At 36.8% G+C, this 18,715-nt stretch overlaps 2 protein-coding genes across 2 annotated transcripts; both read left to right on the plus strand.

The window, feature by feature from the left end:
* The first annotated feature begins 242 nt into the window (after window positions 1–242).
* Window positions 243–5,573, plus strand: LOC128857783 (odorant receptor 85c-like). Its single transcript, XM_054093538.1, has 4 exons — window positions 243–1,067; window positions 1,128–1,329; window positions 1,536–1,691; window positions 5,038–5,573. Exons 1-4 carry the CDS (start codon window positions 253–255, stop codon window positions 5,092–5,094), a joined length of 1,230 nt encoding a protein of 409 aa, XP_053949513.1. The 5' UTR covers window positions 243–252; the 3' UTR covers window positions 5,095–5,573.
* A 5,743-nt stretch (window positions 5,574–11,316) lies between these two features.
* LOC128863514 (odorant receptor 85c-like) lies at window positions 11,317–18,269 on the plus strand. The gene is made up of 4 exons (XM_054102756.1): window positions 11,317–12,173; window positions 12,240–12,441; window positions 14,673–14,828; window positions 18,213–18,269. The coding sequence occupies exons 1-4, from the start codon at window positions 11,317–11,319 to the stop codon at window positions 18,267–18,269; spliced, it is 1,272 nt and encodes a 423-aa protein (XP_053958731.1).
* The last annotated feature ends 446 nt before the right edge of the window (window positions 18,270–18,715 follow it).

Raw genomic sequence — 18,715 nt, forward strand, 5'->3', positions numbered from 1 at the left:
CTATCAGGGTAAGGAAGGAATTTTTCTGGAAGTGAGCATATATTGCCATAAGGTTTTTAATTTGAGGAAATCGTCTGAGTAAATTTATGCAGAACAGAAAAGAACGAAGAATGTGAAAAAAGTGTGTTTACTTTTTAAAACTTGTACCTTTCTGAAATATGTAGTGATTATTACCTCTTCTCACTCTTCTATAAATTTTCTTAATGTAACTGCTTTTGCTCTTGAATTTTTACATGCAACAGAAGCTCCCGAATGGCTTTAATTATGCGCTTCGAAGAATTTCTACATTTGCCTAATTTTTTCTATCGTTGTGTGGGCCTTGTACTGTGGGGTCCAAGTGGCGGTCTGTGGCAACGTTTATTCTTTCATTTTTCCGTACACAACCTATTCTTAACTTTCCTCGCCGAACTATACTTCATCGTGGTAACATTCAAAACTGATCTCATCGAAGCCACCATGAGCCTTTCCTATGCCTCTTATGTCGCTGTTGCTTTGGTGAAGTACTATTACATGCTACGCAGAAAGAAGAATATGATCATATTTTTACAACGCCTAGAAGTCATTTTCCCACGCACCAAATTACAGCAAGAAAATTTACGTCTGAGCCATTATCTGCAATTGAGCAAATTCGTGACGAAAAGTTACACAGCCATGTATATGGTGCTCATATCGATCTACAATCTCTACGCAATTGGGACTCGTTTGATCTATACGAATTGGTTGCACGTGAATGTTATTGATCCAACCTTGCCCTATAGTGCATCCTATCCGTGGAATTGGCACGATCATTGGAGCTACTATGTTTTGTATGTGTCACAAGGTTTGGCTGGCTGGCATGCGACTTGCACACAGATGGCGCTCGACTTATTGCTCTGCACATCGGCTACGCAATTGATAATGCATTACGATTACATTTCACTTAGCCTGGAGAAGTATAAGTCGAAATACGCCGAGGTATATGCACTGGATGTACCGCAGAGAGTTCGCGTGGTTATGGGGCTGAAAGCATTTCGTGAGGATATGCAGTATATTTCGGGTATCGTGGCTTATCATGCGGAATTGTTGAGGTAAATAGATAAGGCAGTGTGCCCTATTTGTTATAATTTTTTTTCTCTTCTATACCCCAGCTTGTCACAGCTCTTGAACGAATTGTTTGGCGTGCCACTGCTTGTCAATTTGTTTACCTCATCGGCGCTTATTTGTTTCCTCGGCTTTCAGTTGTCAGTTACCCGACAACTTGACTTGCTCATCAAGCTTGCACTCTTCTTTTTCGGCTCCATATTACAGGTCTATCTTATCTGCCATTTTGGGCAGTTGCTAATTGATTCGGTGAGCTTTATATTAAAAGTTTGAAACTTGGATTAATATGGTTTTGTAGGAGAATAAACTAAATTTTCATAAAAAAATTTATTAGATTAAATAAGAAACGAGTAAATTGTCCAAATTTTTCAATAAATTCTAGTGCTATAGTTATTTAATTCAGTTTTGGTCTTTCAAGGCACTGCTATTTGAAAATTTATAATAATATTTTTCAGAGCACAAATGTGGTAAATGCTGTATACTTTCACGACTGGATTCATGCTGATATTCGCTACCAAAAAATGCTTATATTGATAGCTAAGCGCGCACAGAGACCAGCCATTTTAAATGCAACAAGTTTTATAAGCGTTTCGCGTGGCACCATGACCGATGTGAGTTAAAGTGAAATAATTTATTTTGTGTACGAGAAGAGATACAAAATTGCGTAGAATGCTGAGGTGGAAGTGGGGTGGGATGTTTTATTTTACTTAGTATTGCTTTGCGTCTGAAAATAACTACAAATATAAAGTTTCAGTCACATTGGTGGAAAAACCTTTGAGATATCGGCGGATAAGCAGCAGCAACTATGAAAAATATTGCGTTTCGCGCTGTGATTAGAACTCTCAGCGAGCAAAGAAAAATTACATAGATAAGACATATTCCGTTTAAAAATTCTACAATGTGGCGCAAAATTAATCACCCTATCAGGTGTTTATATTGTAATATAATATTGATAATACATTTGTGAACTAGATAACCCCAGTATACAAACACACAAGCAATGGAGAGCATAAGGGTGATAATAAAGATTTCCATCATTCCAACTAATTTTTTTCAGTTATTCAAAAACAAAAATTGGATGATTAATTTGGTGCCACCTACAAGTCATCTAAATTTTTCCTATTATTGAGTATTAGAGGTGCGAAGAAATTTTGCGCCACCTTGTGGATCCACCTTTTTCCTCTTATTCTTCTTGATTGGCGCGATAAACGCTTAAGTGACTCTGGCCGAGTTTAAAAAAAGCGTCTGTCATTTCTTTCTCGTGCAATTGTACTGCACCGGGGTTCACTTTTTAATTTTCGTTCAATCTACCCCACCTCCGAAGAAATGTGAGTAGATCTTGTGGTGTCAAAGAGCCAAGGTGGTCGCTTCTTAACTCATTAATACCAAAAACCACTAGCCAGATTCGAGCGAAGGCTGGGCAGACGCACAGAAAGTGATGCCCCGTTTGATCCTCTTCTCAATTCTTTCATGTGTTTCGCCCATAGAAAGTGGCCCGTCATCAGTCCAACCAGCTCCAACAGTCCCTTCTGCATAACCACAGGAGGATCTGCGACAGTCGATCGGACATGACAGGTAACATCAGTGTTATCTATTTGCAGCCTCTCTCAGCCTGCCAAGCTCGCTTATGGGTTAGAGCAATTCGTTTGTTAACCGTAGCTTTGATGGCTGCATAAGGGAGTGGCAGAACGGGCTCCGGACCAAAGAAATTGGCCTCTTTACTTACAAAATCAATTTTTTCATTTAAATTACATTTATTTATAAAAATGTATTTCATTCTATAATAAAAACCACGTTAAATTTCAAAATTGATAAAATATTTATAAAACTTCAACAAATTGTCATAAAAATTTCAAAATTCTTAATAAAAATTTGGAATAAAATTTCGGATATGAAGTTTTATAGCTCATTAAATTTTGTTTTAAAAAAATGGAAGTTCCAAGTAGCTCAAAAGTCGAGGTGATTTTTGTCACATTTTTTTTCGCTGATGGTGTTGGGTGTTTTCTTTTATATTATATATAAAAAACAGTTCGTGCGTTTGTTTTCAAACTTACACTTTGTTATATTAAAATTTAAGGAGCTGTAAACCCATAATAAAATTTCAAAATCATATCCAGATATTTTTTGTTTCATTTTGATTGAAAATTTTTAAATCTATTTGAAAACAATTTTGATTGAAAATTTTGGAATTTATTTGAACACAATTTTGATTTAAAGTTTTCAAATTTGTTTGAAAAACATTTCGATTGAAAATTTTGAAATTTATTTGAAGAAAATTTTGATTTAAAATTTTGAAATTTATTTCAAGAAAATTTTGATTTAAAGTTTTCAAATTTATTTGAAGACGATTTCGCGGATTTTCATAAATTTTGTAAAAAGTTTCAAACATCGATTGAATTTGAATTTGAATTTGAAGAGGTCGAACCAAGGAGCACCAGGAGATTTGGTGGCTCCTAAAACACTCAGGCTTAAAATCCCATTGTATTTAAAGCTCTGGAAAGGGGGTAGATGTCAAGGAGGGAGGGAGAAAACTATCAGAGAAAGAGATGCGAAAGAATAGAGACAGAGATAGAGATAGTTAGTCCTGTGAGAATTTTCTAGATTCTTTGGAAAATCTGTAAATATCCCCCAGTTTTAGAGAACTAATATTACTCATTCTCATGACATCGGAACCCAATACTCGTAGCCTTGCTCTAGCAAAGGCAGGACACTCACAGAGAAAGTGCTCAGTGCTATCCGCCTCCTCCAAGCATAACAGGCATACCGGGTTCTCGATGATTCCAATGGTGGTCATATGCTGACGCCATGGGTTGTGTCCTGTAATGATGCCGACCAGCAACCGAATATCTTTCCTTCTAAGTTTTAGTAGAAAGTTTGACAGTTTTCTGTTCGGACTTGTAACAAAACACTTTGCAATTCTGCAGCGTTCCAGGCCGGACCATCGCTCTTTATGTAGATTGCCTACATAATCGCTGATCCAATTCTTGATTCCTGCGGGACTGATTCCGATTATTGGCTCTGGCCCCTGTGGGGGCACCGCTGATCCACGGTTGGCCAATTCGTCGGCAATTTCGTTTCTTTGAACACCGGAGAGTCCCGGGACCCATATAAGTACAAGCCTGTTTTGTCTTGCGACAGAATGAAACTTTTTCTTACATTCTTGAACAATCTTTGAGGTTTGCCTCGCGTTCTCCATGGCCTTCAATGCAGCCTAACTATCACTGAAGACACTGATGAGACACTTGGTTTTATTTTAAATTCTTCAAGTAAATCAAATTAATAATAATCAATAAGAAGGCATATGCAAATACAAATATGTGAATTTATATATGTTCATATGCGCATATACATACATATATACGCTCACTTAAGTAGGAGAGAGCAAGATGTCGAACGTTGCCGAACGTTGTGATCTTTGTCGTTCGTTCCGCGCTTTCGCTTGCAGTTCATGCATGGTAACGACCATGAGCAAGATAACGACGAATGAGCAAGATAACGACCATTGAGCAAGATAACGACACATTTTTTCGTACGTGTAGCCGGCTAAATCGAAGTATAAGACGTTATCACGTCAAAAGTGCTGTTGATGATGAAATAAAGTCAGTTTTTCGGCTCATAAAGGCGAGGACAAAAAAAGTCTTTATTATCATATAAAAAGTAAAATTTATGAATGCCTTTCACTATGGGTCCGATTATGTGTTACTCTATGTGCGGCGCGTATGTGGAGCCTTTGACTTAAATATACATAATCTATTTTGCTCTAAGTCAGCGGACGCAACGGACGCATTGTGACAGGCCTATTAGGATCAAGAGAGAACAAATCGAACAGGAAAGGAAAATTTCATGCCTTCTGCTTCATTCCGTGCAATTTTCGGCCTCTCCTCGTATAATTGTATATGATTAGTACTTATATATCCTCGACCTATTAATTAAAGGTATATATTTATTTCTCTTCAGATAATACAGTTATCTTATAGAATCTTCGCACTCATACGAACTATGTACAACGAATGAAATGGGCACGAGATTGATAAAGCAACATGCTCATATAAATATATATTTCAATGTACCTAATATATGTAGATAGACCCTATTATCAAAAAGTACCGGGAATGTTTAATTTAAACGAACCGCGCACGTGGGAACCGGCCCATATTTTTTTCTTATGTTGGCAGTATTGTAAGACACACATCTGTCACTTTTTAGCGCTATCGGACCATTTGAGAGATGATGTACGTTGCAAACGGCCGGAAATGTGAACAAACAATTCTTGGATTTTGCATGATTATAACGCGCCCTCGCACGGAGCCCAAATTGTGCTGGATTATTTGACGAAACAGCAAGTAAATGCCACCGTGCAAGCACCGTATTCACCTGAGAAGAGATTTCAGTCGATAGAGGAGATCAAAGAGGCCTACCAGGGGTGCATGGAGGTCTGGGTTAAACATTGGCATATGTGTGTTGCTTCAGGCGAGTCATATTTTAAAAGAGATAAAATAGATTTGCCTGAAAGTTAACTTTGTTTTATTGAAATATTCTCGGTACTTTCAGATCATAGGGTACGTAGATTTTAGTTCAATAAAAAATAAAAATAAATAAAAAAACTCTAGTGTACACACATATGAATTTTATTGTTGAAAATGAAGCGCTGCTCACCACAAATATAGTACTTACTTGACAGTCGTAAAGAGTGTCAAAATGGCTATCAATCCGGGTATCCTTGAGTATGAGCGTGTTTTATATAGTTTTCGACGAGACCAATTTCTAGTATGAGATAAATTTAATGATAGTTTTCCAGCACCATTTCCTTGACTTTGACAACGTTTTCATCCGTTGGAGACGTTGACGAGTGGCCAGATCGGAGCATACCTTCCACGACTTCTCGGCCCTCTGCAAAAGCCGTATACCACTCGTAGACCCGTGTTTTTGATAAAGCACACTCGTCGTAGGCTTTCTGCAATATTTGCAACGATTCGGCACACGAAATCCTGTTCAAAACACAAAATTCAAGACAAATTCTTTGTTCGATATTTTTATCCATAGTGAAAATTGCACAGCGCACCTGCGGTTGTTTGATATAATTAAATGCCAAAAAAAAGCTAATTGACAGATCACCCTCAAACTCTGCGACACTTGTACAAGACAGTTGTACGAAAATTCCTGCAAAGAAAAAAAAGAGGTTGTCTGTAAAGTCGGTTTACTGACGATAGTTTAACGTGATAACGTCATAAGAAAATACTGATTGAATGGTTGCATTTTTCAAAAGAAAATTTTAATTTAACATTAACATAACATAATATATTGTACTTTAACATAACATAACATAACATAACATAACATAACATAACATAACATAACATAACATAACATAACATAACATAACATAATATAACATAACATAACATAACATACATAACATAACATAACATAACATAACATAACATAACATAACATAACATAACATAACATAACATAACATAACATAACATAACATAACATAACATAACATAACATAACATAACATAACATAACATAACATAACATAACATAACATAACATAACATAACATAACATAACATAACATAACATAACATAACATAACATAACATAACATAACATAACATAACATAACATAATATAACATAACATAACATAACATAACATAACATAACATAACATAACATAACATAACATAACATAACATAACATAACATAACATAACATAACATAACATAACATAACATAACATAACATAACATAACATAACATAACATAACATAACATTACATTACATAACATAACAAATTACCCCGTATTAAAGCACTTATCAACAGCTTTCATTTGATACCCATATTGTACATACACAACCAAAGGTTACCCGGGTCCACGTTTTGACCTATATCTCGAGACCCCAGTCACAGAGCGGCATGAAAAATACTCTGTACTAAAGCATTCACCAACAGCTTCAATTTGATATCCATATTGTACAAACACATTCTAGGGTCCACGTTTTGGTCTCTATCTCGAGACCCTAGTCACGGAGCGGCATGAAAAATACTCTGGACTAAAGCATTCACCAACAGCTTCCATTTGATACCCATATTGTACATACACATCCGAAGGTTACCCGGGTCCACGTTTTGACCTATATCTCGAGCCCTATTTCCAAAATATAATATAATCCATGTTACTAGTGGAGGATGTAGCTTTCGAATGGTGAAAGAATTTTTAAAATCGGTCCAGTAGTTTTTGAGCCTCTTCATTACAAACAAACAAAGTTTTCCTCTTTATAACATTAGTATAGACAACATATCTTATAAGGTATATGGTAAATATTACCATACATTTTTTCCTTCATATATAATAAAAAAATTAATAATAACATTAAAACAACAGGTATTATTAACAAACTTGGTTTTATTTTAAATTCTTCAAGTGAATCAAATTAATAATAATCAATAAGAAGGCATATGCAAATACAAATACGTGAATTTATATATGTACATATGCGCATATACATACATATATACGCTCACTTAAGTAGGAGAGAGCAAGATGTCGAACGTTGCCGTTCGTTTGCTTTGTTTGCTTTGTCGTTCGTTCCGCGCTTTCGCTTGCAGTTCATTCAATGCAATGAGCAAGGTAACGACAAATGAGCAAGGTAACGGCAATGAGCAAGGTAACTACATATGAGCAAGGTAACACTAATGAGCAAGGTAACTACATATGAGCAAGGTAACACTAATGAGCAAGGTAACGACACATTTTTTCGTGCGTGCAGCCTGTTAAATCGAATTATAAGACGTTATCACGTCAAAAATTGTGACATATAATAAGTAATAAGTAATTCTTAAATTATTCAGTGATATTAATTTGTCATACGTTAGGCTTTGAAAATATTTAGTCTCGTGTAGTCGGGAGCCTGTCCGAATTCCCAAATATTACTCACACAAAAAAAATACACTGCTGTTTAAATTTCGAGATACTGTTTAGTGACATTCTGCCTTGTACGGTAACATTCTTTTTTAAAAAGAGTAACAGCACCATAAGATGAAGGACAACGCATGAAAGTATGGCAAGTAGCGCAAATAACTTAAAATGCAAAAAAAGTAAAAGAAAAATTCTTAAAGATAGCATTTTTTTGTATTTCTAGATTCACTAAATAAATGAGCACATAAATAGCTTTGCTTACAGAAAAAAATATTGGTCATTTCGCCTGCAAATCAAAATACCATAAGCATTCATAATAATTAAAAAAAAAAAATAGATTTGAATATACAAAATAATTTCCACCCCTAGTAGCAACACTTTCTTGACCAACTGTGCGAGTATGTGCAATGTAATTATTAATATTAGCAAGTGAATTTCGCCTGGGTAAAACAAAGGCGCATACATTGGAGCTATTGAATGAAGCACACAAGCTTATGCGCACACCGCACACACACAGGCGCATATACGTATGTAAATATTAATCTCATTATAAGTCTGTCGAGTTTGCCTTTGTGTGTGATGATCACATAATTATATGTTATTAGCCTGACCTAATGAATGTTTACATCAAATATTGTTGCAAGCATTTATTAAAATAAATGTGGCATGCAACATGCCAACGTGGCATGCTGCTGATAGTAAACACTGTAATATGTATAATAAGCTTTGTGTATTAAAGTTATAATTTTCGACTGAATTTTAAATGACCAAACGCAAGTGAAAATACACATATTCCGGCACTCACACACACACACACACACACACACATGCATATGACATACATTGTTGTATCAAATATGATTTATAAAGGCTGATAAAGCTATTTTGTACATAGTAGTCGTGTTGCATACCTCAAGGCGTTAGTTAATTGTATGGAATACTTTGATTGAATCAATTCATCTTGCGGCTTATTGAAAATTGTTTTATTAGAAGGTATTTCAAAAGCCAAAATCCCAAACTAATGAAGCACATTTTAAGCAACGAAGCACTGTTACAAATCAATTTGCGAAGTCTACGCTAAGAAAATAAAGAATGATGAAATTATACTTAAAAGAGGGATTATATTGAACTGCAATGAAGTAAATAATAAATTTAGCTGTTTCTTAAAATAAAATATGCGGCGTGCGTTTCCAAATTGTTCCCCAAATGGAGATACCTACACTTTTAAGCCGACTGCGAAGGAAATTTTTTCATGGCAGAAATACACTCGGAGGTTGTCATTGCCTGCTCAGAAGCGACCGCTAAGAGAAAACACTTTTTCATTTTGGTGTTTCAGTGTTGGTTAGTCTCATGAAAAATGCAAATAAAAATAATCCCTGAGAAGAAAAAAATTAATAAATAATAATGGCGATAATCCTTCAAAACTCTCGATGTGATTTGAGTACACCAAAGTGGCAATCTTGCAAAACCTCAGTTGGGTACTTAACACTTTGCACTCGAGAAGTGAGTCCATAAAATATAAGAGTTTCATTTGCTACTTTATGTGTGTAATTGTGTGTGAGAATCCATAAAAGTGCTACGAAATGCTTCGAGTTCCCAGGGTTGAGGAGTGACAGGAAATTGTGGTACTAGTTCATATCGGTTAGGTTAGGTTATGGTGGCAGTCGGTCTGTACCACCAGACCTTACCTTACAGGTCCATTGTGCGACACGGAAACCTCATTTATCTTTCTTCGTGAAACCAGTTTGTGGTTCTGCTTGTGGAAACGCAGGATTGGTCCCTTCCCCACGCTAGACAATTCCGTAAGAGAGATAAAAAAACATTTACCTAGAAAACCTGCTCTGATTTTAGCAAAGTCTGAACAATTGCAAAGGACTTGCTCAACTGTTTCTTTCTCATTTTTTTAATATCTACAGGGTCTGGCATTCGAAGTGTAACCAATTAGAATTACCATTAATTTAGCTTGGAAAATTACTTAAAGTAAAAAAGGCGTAAAAATAATACAAAATTAAGAATCAATTTACTTTTGCTCAATATGCTCCCAGCCCTACTTAGATTCGCCAAAAGCGCTGACATCCTACATGATGTCTACTTTAGGTATTCATAGAGGTCGGTATCCATCTGGTATCGCTAGGGACCAAATGGCCTATGCGTGGCTTACTGCCAACCAGGCTAACCTAACCTAACCTTTGCTCAATATGACCATCTTTTGCATTGACTATGGCCTTGAGATGGTCTAGAAACGATTCGCAAGCTGCCGGAATGAGAGAATAATCCATCGGATTCCCGTCTGGTAAATTTGAGAGCCATTGTGTTATGAACGTTGTTTTTTAGCCATTCTGGGTTCACTCGAGCTTTGTGAGACAATGTCGAGTCCTGTTGAATCGTCCATGGTCTGCTACCGAACTGCTTGTCTACTGGCTTCAAAGCAACCTCCAGAATACTTTCCTGATAATATTTCGAATTTACCTTGACACCAGACTCCATGAAAACAATTGGAGAGCGCCCATCTGTGTTTACAGTGGCCCAAACCATTACCTGCCATTACCTACCATTACCATTCAAATAAACAATATCGTTTTATGAGTTTACGAATTGCTCATTTTGAAAAATTGAGCGTTTTCGCCCAAGCGAAGCAACTCCTTCGCTCTCTCAAGTCTGACTTGTTGCTGCTTTGGTGTGAGATCATGCGTCTTTTGGATTTTCTAAAGTTTGACTTTGAAATCATTTTTCAGTATGCGACGGTTGCTAAGGTCACACATTTTCAGTTCATTCACCGTTTGATTGGCACATCGTCAGGGATTTCGCTCAAGTCGCTTCTTCTTTTTCGAAACATTTCAGGTGATGTTGTAGTCTCTTGATGACTACCTCCTATGACGTTTCGCGATGCTAGCGTAGTATCATTATCATCCGATCAGCCATTATTTTGCACATCGCTTACCTTCGCTCAAAACACTGTAAATTCCATAGTTTTCAGCACAATTCATTGTTCTATTGCTAGCCACAGAAAAAATAAAAATAAATATAAAAATAAAGTTACTAATCTGAACAGGAGTAAGAGACACTGAATACAGCATAGAAGGCTTTAGGAGCGTCTGTGTCTGTTTTGTGAATACTTGTACATTCAATAGCCACATCTCTATATAAATTTGGTAATCTAAGTAGCAGAAATTTAATGAAAAATACGTAATCTATTGCTTAAAATATGGTTTTCAAGAAGAACAGTTCTCGATAAGTTGTTTCATATTTAAGTTATTTATGGCGTTTTTAAAACTTCATAATCAATATTCTTTTTTCAAGCCGAAAATGATCGCCAAACTATTCGGCACCACAGCGGCACCATTCAAAATATTTCTGCGTGTACCGACCTTCTTCTATCGCACCGCAGGCATTGACTTGTGGAACACCCAGGACACCTTTATACAGCGAGGTTTATTCTACTTTAGTGCAGGCAATATTCTGTTTTGGATAATCCAAGATATGATTTTCGTTTTTAAATTGGCCAAAGACTTAGTACAGGCAACAATGATATTTTCCTATGCCGGCTACGTTCTCATCGGTTTAATCAAATTATGCTACATACGGAGCAAGAAGAGTGATGTGAGTCGCCTGCTAACACTAATGGACAACATTTTTCCACACACCGAGGAGCAGCAAAAAACAATGAATATGCGTCGCTACTTGCGGCGCAGCTCCTTAGTAATGAACTCTTTTTCGTTGATTTTCATGGTACTTATCTGTACATATAATCTGTACCCTTGGGTGGAGCGTCGAATTTATGATTGTTGGCTGCATTTGCGTACCGTCGAAAAGGCGTTGCCTTATGAAATTTACGTTCCCTGGGATTTGAGTAATCACTGGAGTTTCTATTTAATTTGGCTACTCCAAAGCTTTGCTGGCTACCATGCAACAGCCGGACAGATTGCTAGTGATATGTTGATATGCGCATTGGGAACACAAATTATTATGCATTACGATTATGTGGCCAAAAGGATGACCGAGTATCAACCGCAATGGGGCGCATGTCATCGACAAAAGATGAATGAGGCAGTGAGTAGTCGGCGATTGAATGTGAAAGACCAGTCAAATATGGAGAGGGACGCATATAATGAGGATATGATATTCCTTTGTGACACCATAACCTATCATGCAAATATATTGAGGTGAGTGAGTTAATGCAGATACACATTTTTTCTTACTTTCTCTTACTAATTTTACAAAATTTCTAGCTTATCGGACATTCTAAATGAGGTCTTGGGTGTGCCAATGCTAGTCAACTTTATAGCCTCGTCCTCCATCATTTGTTTCGTAGGCTTCCAAATGACTATGGACACTGGACTGGATTATAAGATTAAGCTGACGATGTTTTTATTTTCGTCTTTGCTGGATATTTATTTGATTTGCCACTATGGACAGTTGCTTATCGATGCGGTGAGCAGAAAGGGTGAAGGGTTTGGACTTACTTTTAGTGTAAAAAAAAATTTCTTAAAATGGTGAATGTCTTTCGGTAGATTTTTAAATTGCTTCATGTATCTACATATATTCAACTCCAATTGATGTAGGTGAAACAGATGAAAAAGTTCTGACCACGTGCTCTTTCAAGCTTCTATAAATCGTCTTTTCAGTGATTCTCTTCTGGTAATATAGACATCGACGGCGAGTCATGGTTTAGAAATCTCACTGAAAAATCTCATGAAAATCTTAGAGCCAACCACTTATTGCATTGCCTAGGAATTTAAAATTACCCAGGAAACCATTCCGACTTGTTTTGTCACAGAGAATCTCAAGCTTAAGCTCGTTGTGTACAATTCACTCGAATTAGCGCAAAATAATCTTCTGCACCGAATTGACGCCTGCGATTATTTGTTGAAGCTTAACGGAATTGAATTAGTAGAGGGGATGAAAAATTTGTCACATAAGAGACCCACAGTGGATAACAGATTGTAGTAAAATTTGACCAATTTGAGATGATCTAAACAATGGTTAAGTCCAAGAAGATGCTACTGAATATTTGCTTATATTCTGAGGAACTCATCCGCTTTGTGATGCTGCATGACAGTGCGTAAAATTTAAATTATTGTTCTCACGCATGAGAAAATCGAAATGTGCACGATGCCGTTTTCTCATATACGAGAAAAACTGTTGCACGGTGTAGAAGCACCGAACACTCAATTGGGATTTCTATTATCAATAACTGACCTAACTGAGCCAGAAAATCGCCCAAAAGAACTTAGAATTGTGGAACCAGAAGGGTGTTGCCTCCCAACAAAATATCAGTAGACCTCGCACATCTCTTAACTACGCACCAAATGGTAGGAGCAGCGAGCGCTTGATTAGAGGCTCTTTGCATTCAACTTATAGACCTTACTCAGTGAGACCAAATTATTATCAGCTTTTCAAGGCATTGAATAATTTTATTGATGACACAAAGAGAAATTTGTGAAAGAGAGCTGATCCCGTTGATTACAAATAGGAGCGAGTACTGCCTCAATTGCAGAATTTCGAACTATCCAAAAAGTGGGCAAAAGTTGTCATATAAAACGGTGCACATCTGATCAAAATAGGATATTCCTGACTCTGTTATTTTGATCACCGAAGTTAAGCAAAATAGAAGAAACACGTTAAGATTTTTACTAGTTAATTCTTAAATTTTTTTTCGTGTCTTAGAACAGGAGGTATGTTAGCTACCGATTTTCAAAATTAGCAGTATTGAGGATGTCATCTGAATGAAAGAATGTCTGAAAAGTAAGTTATCACAAAGGACGAATCTCTCTTCGTCCAAGTGTGCCCACTCCCTGGGCAACCATACTAACCTAACCTAAGTTAGAACTTCAACCGGATGGTCTCTTGAGCTTCTTACTTATCACTGTACCTCATCCAAACCCAGTCCCTTTAGTAGATCTAAGATAGAGCTGGGTTGGGCAAGCGTATGTGTCTTTCTTCTGGCCGCAACCGGCCGTGATGAGATAATTCTTTACGCGGCTGGTCACGGAAACGACAGCAGTCAGTGGACCATATCTCAATTCTATGCAGATGACTATGCAATCTACAGAGTGCTGTCAGAATGCCCGTGAGCACTCTCAGATTTTCCGTAGGGATTGCTATAAGTTGCCTGAACCTTTATACCCTCCCAGGAATGACTTCGTCTGGCATAACACTATAATTTGGTACCAGCTAACGTCTCTTAATCTTAGTTATTTGATTCTAGGCTTCACCTGGATGCTGTTTTGTTCCATACCAAGGAAGAGCTCGGGTCCTATTAATAACGAGGCCGCAGCCCCTCTAGCTAATGCATCCACTACGCCGTTCCTAGTTATATCTCTGTATCCTGGGTCTTATATGGGCTCAATGCTATTATCCATGGCAATTTGCTCATTCAGGGTGTTTCTGTTTGAGGTCTGCACATAGACAGATGGAATTTTGAGAGCTCCATGTGAACAAATGGTCCGCACAAATTATAATAAAAGACAAAAACAAGGTTAATAAAATGCTAAATCACACACTATCTGCCTCGCAAAAAGCGACCTTATTGTGAATTCTAGGTAAAAAATGCTGTAAAACGGCGTCCAAGTTGCTTTTATTTTATCGCATTTTAATTTATGGGAATTTACGATATTACATTTAAAAATATTGAAATTAATGTCTGCAATTATTTGTTATAGAGTGTCAATATAGCTCAAGCCACCTTCAGTCACGATTGGACCAATGCACACATCAATTATCAGCGGATATTGGCACTAATGGCAGCGCGCGCTCAAAAGCCGGCAATGTTGAAGGCAACGAATCTTGTGAGCGTCTCCCGTGGCACGATGACTGTTGTGAGTATGATGAAGAATTTGAAGCGAGATGAGGGGAGAATAAATTTTATTATTATTTTTATTTAGTTAGTTTAGTGTTTACTTCTTCCTTTATTAATATTTTAGTTCGTTTTCACAAATTTCTAGACCTTGGTTTTATTCACATTTGTAGACTTTGTTTTTATTCATATTTATGCTAGGAAAGGGTACAGTTTATATTTCCCATATTTCCTCCGAAGTAGTGGCGTATTTAGGGTACCTACAGTAGCCTTAGCCAAAGTTGAAGTTTTGAAGTTGATTTAATGCTTCCAGTACGACTCTATCCAGGCGGCTCAGGTTTTTAAAGAAGTATTTCTTCGAGACCTGAATTGTATTGTGGTTGATGTATATTGGGACAAAAAAAAAATTAAAATACACTTTATATCTTTACTGTATCTACAGCTCATTGACTTTTCATATTTCGTGGTAAATCGGCATAGGAAATAATTTGATCGGGCAACGGATTCTGATAGAGGAGACATACAAATATGCATACTTGCACTAGCGATTTAAAAATTTTCGTCAGAATTTTATATGATGGGCGGGTGATCTAAGTTTGCTCGACTTTGCAGATTCTCACGGCAGAAACCAGTTGTTTCTTTCTGGTGCTAACCGGAGCCAGTTGGACACACCTTCGGCACCTCATCATTCCAGCTCCTCTGTTACCATCACTTCGTCTTCCTCTGTTACCACCACCTGGTACCTCACCGAATACTTTTAGAGTCCGAGCATTTGTGTCCATTCAGACGACATTACCCAGCCAACGAAGCCACTGGCTCTTTATTCGCTGCGCTATGTCTATGTCGTCGTAAAGCTCATGCAGCTCATTGTTCCATCGTATAAAATATTCGCCATCTCCATTGTACAAAGGTCGAAAAGTCTTCCGCAAAATTTTTCTCTCAAACACACCATGTGACGCCTTATCAGATAATGTCATCGTCCAAGTTACTACCCACAAGCTTGCGCCACATAGGTATATGATCCTTACATTGGATTCAATATTTTATTAAAAAAATTGAAAACAAAATAATATTTAAATTATTTGAAAGTTTTCCATTAGACAAAACAATAACTTAATTTTACAACTCAAACATAAAGTATAACAGTAATGAAAATATGGAAGTAATGGAAAATTCGTGAATTAATATTTTGTGCAGTATCCCTTTGTACTAATTATTTCTTTAAGACAGCTTTGCATGGATTCTACTAGAGTTTTGGTGACAGCATTTGGAATATTTTCTTCATCTCTTCAATGGCTGATTGCCGGTTATTTAATTCTCTTTGAGCTCTCTGAGGAAGCTGAGGGTAATAATTTTTTTACATTTCCTTAGAATCAGCGCAATAAGCCTTGGGCCGTTCTCGTGCATGAAGATGAACGTTGCTGGTAACCGTAATTTTTCGACAGTTTTGGGATTATGCTTCTTCAATATTTCTAGATAATTTATTTTAGTCATAGTGCCTTCAATAAAATAAAACGAGCCCTCTTCGTTGCTCCCTCAATCTTTAAATGTCTGTCGCTATATTTCAAAGTACCAACCATATTTGATGGATTGTGCGCTGTAGCTTCACTTCTCCAGAGAAGAATGCGGCCATTCGAACCAAGAAAGTGGAACTTCGACTCGTCGGTGAAAATACAGTTGCCCCAAAATTCATTCGGATTGCTTGCGAATGCTTTAGCATAGGTCAACCTTTTACTCACATTAAACCTTAAAGGAAGGAGATTTTTCTAGGAATGCAAGATCTGTATGCGCTGTGTACGCTCTGCGATGTGCCAATGATTTATTAAAAATCTGCGAACGATTTCTTTATTTACTTAGTCTTGCCATAAATTCTGTGACAAATTTTACAATACAAACGGAGAGAAGAAATTCACAGAAAAAAGTTCCGTTATTATTGCTTTTGTTCGTATGCATTGCGTGCTCATTAATTATACTATACTCAGTTTCGTGGCAAAATTCGCTTGTTAACATTGGAGTAGTGAGATTTACGAATTCCTGAAGAAAATTAATATTTCGAGAATGTATCCTTACCGCACTCAATATCATCAATAGTTTTCTCAAACGTCTTAAGTGACAGACAGAAAAAGAAGTGGCCATCGTCGCGTGGTTCGAATCAGTGCGGCCATAAAAAAGATCGAGAAACAATTCGCAGAAATCCCCTTAGAAGTCAGAAAATCATGTCCAGGAAAATGAATGTGTCGACCAAATCCATGTCAAGACTAATTAGAGATGATCTCCTCATGAAAGCCTTCCGTCGCTCAACTGGTCATATTTTGACAAAGCGATTGAAGAAAATTAAACTCGACAGATGCAAGCACCTTCGTCGGTGGCGATCGGTTAACGGCCATGAAAATATTCTTTTCACAGATGAGAAAGTTTTCACTGTTGAGGCAGTTTTTAATAAGCAAAATGATAAAATCTATGCTAAAACTTCTAAAGCTGCAAATGCTGTTGTTCCAAGGGTTCAGCGTGGCCACCATACAGTCTTCGTAATGGTTTGGTGGAAGTGGTGTCTAACAAAGGCGTTACATCTCTTAATTTCCACGAAAAAGGGGTTAAAGCCGTGGCAAAAGTGTACCAGGAGGATGTCTTAGAAGACGTGGGGAAGCAGTTGAGCAGTACTCTCTTCCGTGAAGAGCGTTGGATCTTCCAGTAAGATTCCGCTCCAGCCCTTAAGGCAAAAACCACTCAGCAGTGGCTAAAAAACAATATTTCTGGGTTCATAGCCACAGCAGATTGGCCGTCTGGAAACCCAGATCTGAGCTCATGGGACTGCAGTTTGTGGTCCGAATTAGAAAACATGGCTTGTCGAAGATCTCACAGAAATTTTGAGAGTTTAAAGCAATCTTTGGTTCGAGCACCGACGTCAATATCCAAGGAAACCGTGCGGGCTGCAATAGATGAATGGCTTAAACGTTTGAAGGCTTGTATAAAAGCAAATGGTTACCATTTCGAATGAAAATTTAAGGTGTTTTTTTTTAATATTTAAAGAAAAGAAGTAAAGAAAAAGAAAAAGTATTATTATTTCATATCTATAACGGAGGTCCGTAACAGGTCTTGTAACAGAACTTATGGCAGCACTAAGTATATACATTTTAATTTTTTTAATATTGGTGTCCCAGATGCACCTGCATAGATATTAATTATCATTTATTTTTAAGCGTTCGTTTCCAATATATTAATTTATCCAATCTCAAAACTTTTAGTAACCAAATTTTCACTGCTTAATTTGGAAGTATAAATTTATTGCAATTTCTGGCACAATTTTTATGGTTGCCTATTCAATATGGGATACTACCTGTGTTCTGATTCCTTTGTTTTTGATTGTTTCACCTTCAGCGTCACTCAAATTCTTTCTCTTTTGCAGATAATTCAAATTTCATACAAATTCTTCACTCTCATCCGCACGATGTACAGCAATTAAGGTGCCAGCCGGCATTCCCGCGTCAGCTGAGTTCTCTACAATACTGTAGTTGTTTTTTTTTTTATTTATCTTCGTATTTATTGTATCTATCCGCTTGATAAATTAGGAATGCAATGTTCATTCAATCCACATGGAATTTCCCCGGCACATGCAAATTTAATGCAATTTTAATTAAAATCAACCGTGACTGAGGTGTATGCAATGTGTATTTAAATTATGAACTGTAATTGAAAGGAAAAAAGTTTGAATAAAAAGATCGATAACCAAACAGAAAAAAGTTAGAGAAGAAAAATAACAAACGTTTAGAATTGGTGCAAAATGCAGATTTGTTCGCATGTGGAAGTCATTCAACCGACAACAGAAGTAAAACCAGATTGCAAAGCTATGCAGGCATGAAAAAAAAAGAATTAAAAATAAAATAAAGGAAAATAAATAAAAATGTGCTA

Source organism: Anastrepha ludens, chromosome 2, assembly GCF_028408465.1.
Source record: "Anastrepha ludens isolate Willacy chromosome 2, idAnaLude1.1, whole genome shotgun sequence".
Taxonomy (NCBI): Eukaryota; Metazoa; Arthropoda; class Insecta; order Diptera; family Tephritidae; genus Anastrepha; species Anastrepha ludens.

Bases quoted from the DNA above. Each gene is read 5' to 3' on its own strand.
- LOC128857783 (XM_054093538.1), top strand. From the start codon at position 253: ATGGCTTTAATTATGCGCTTCGAAGAATTTCTACATTTGCCTAATTTT. The intron at 1,330-1,535 runs GTGAGCTTTATA...AATATTTTTCAG, and splicing joins GGCAGTTGCTAATTGATTCG to AGCACAAATGTGGTAAATGC. The intron at 1,692-5,037 runs GTGAGTTAAAGT...ATTTCTCTTCAG, and splicing joins CGCGTGGCACCATGACCGAT to ATAATACAGTTATCTTATAG.
- LOC128863514 (XM_054102756.1), top strand. From the start codon at position 11,317: ATGATCGCCAAACTATTCGGCACCACAGCGGCACCATTCAAAATATTT. The intron at 12,174-12,239 runs GTGAGTGAGTTA...CAAAATTTCTAG, and splicing joins TATCATGCAAATATATTGAG to CTTATCGGACATTCTAAATG. The intron at 14,829-18,212 runs GTGAGTATGATG...TCTCTTTTGCAG, and splicing joins CCCGTGGCACGATGACTGTT to ATAATTCAAATTTCATACAA.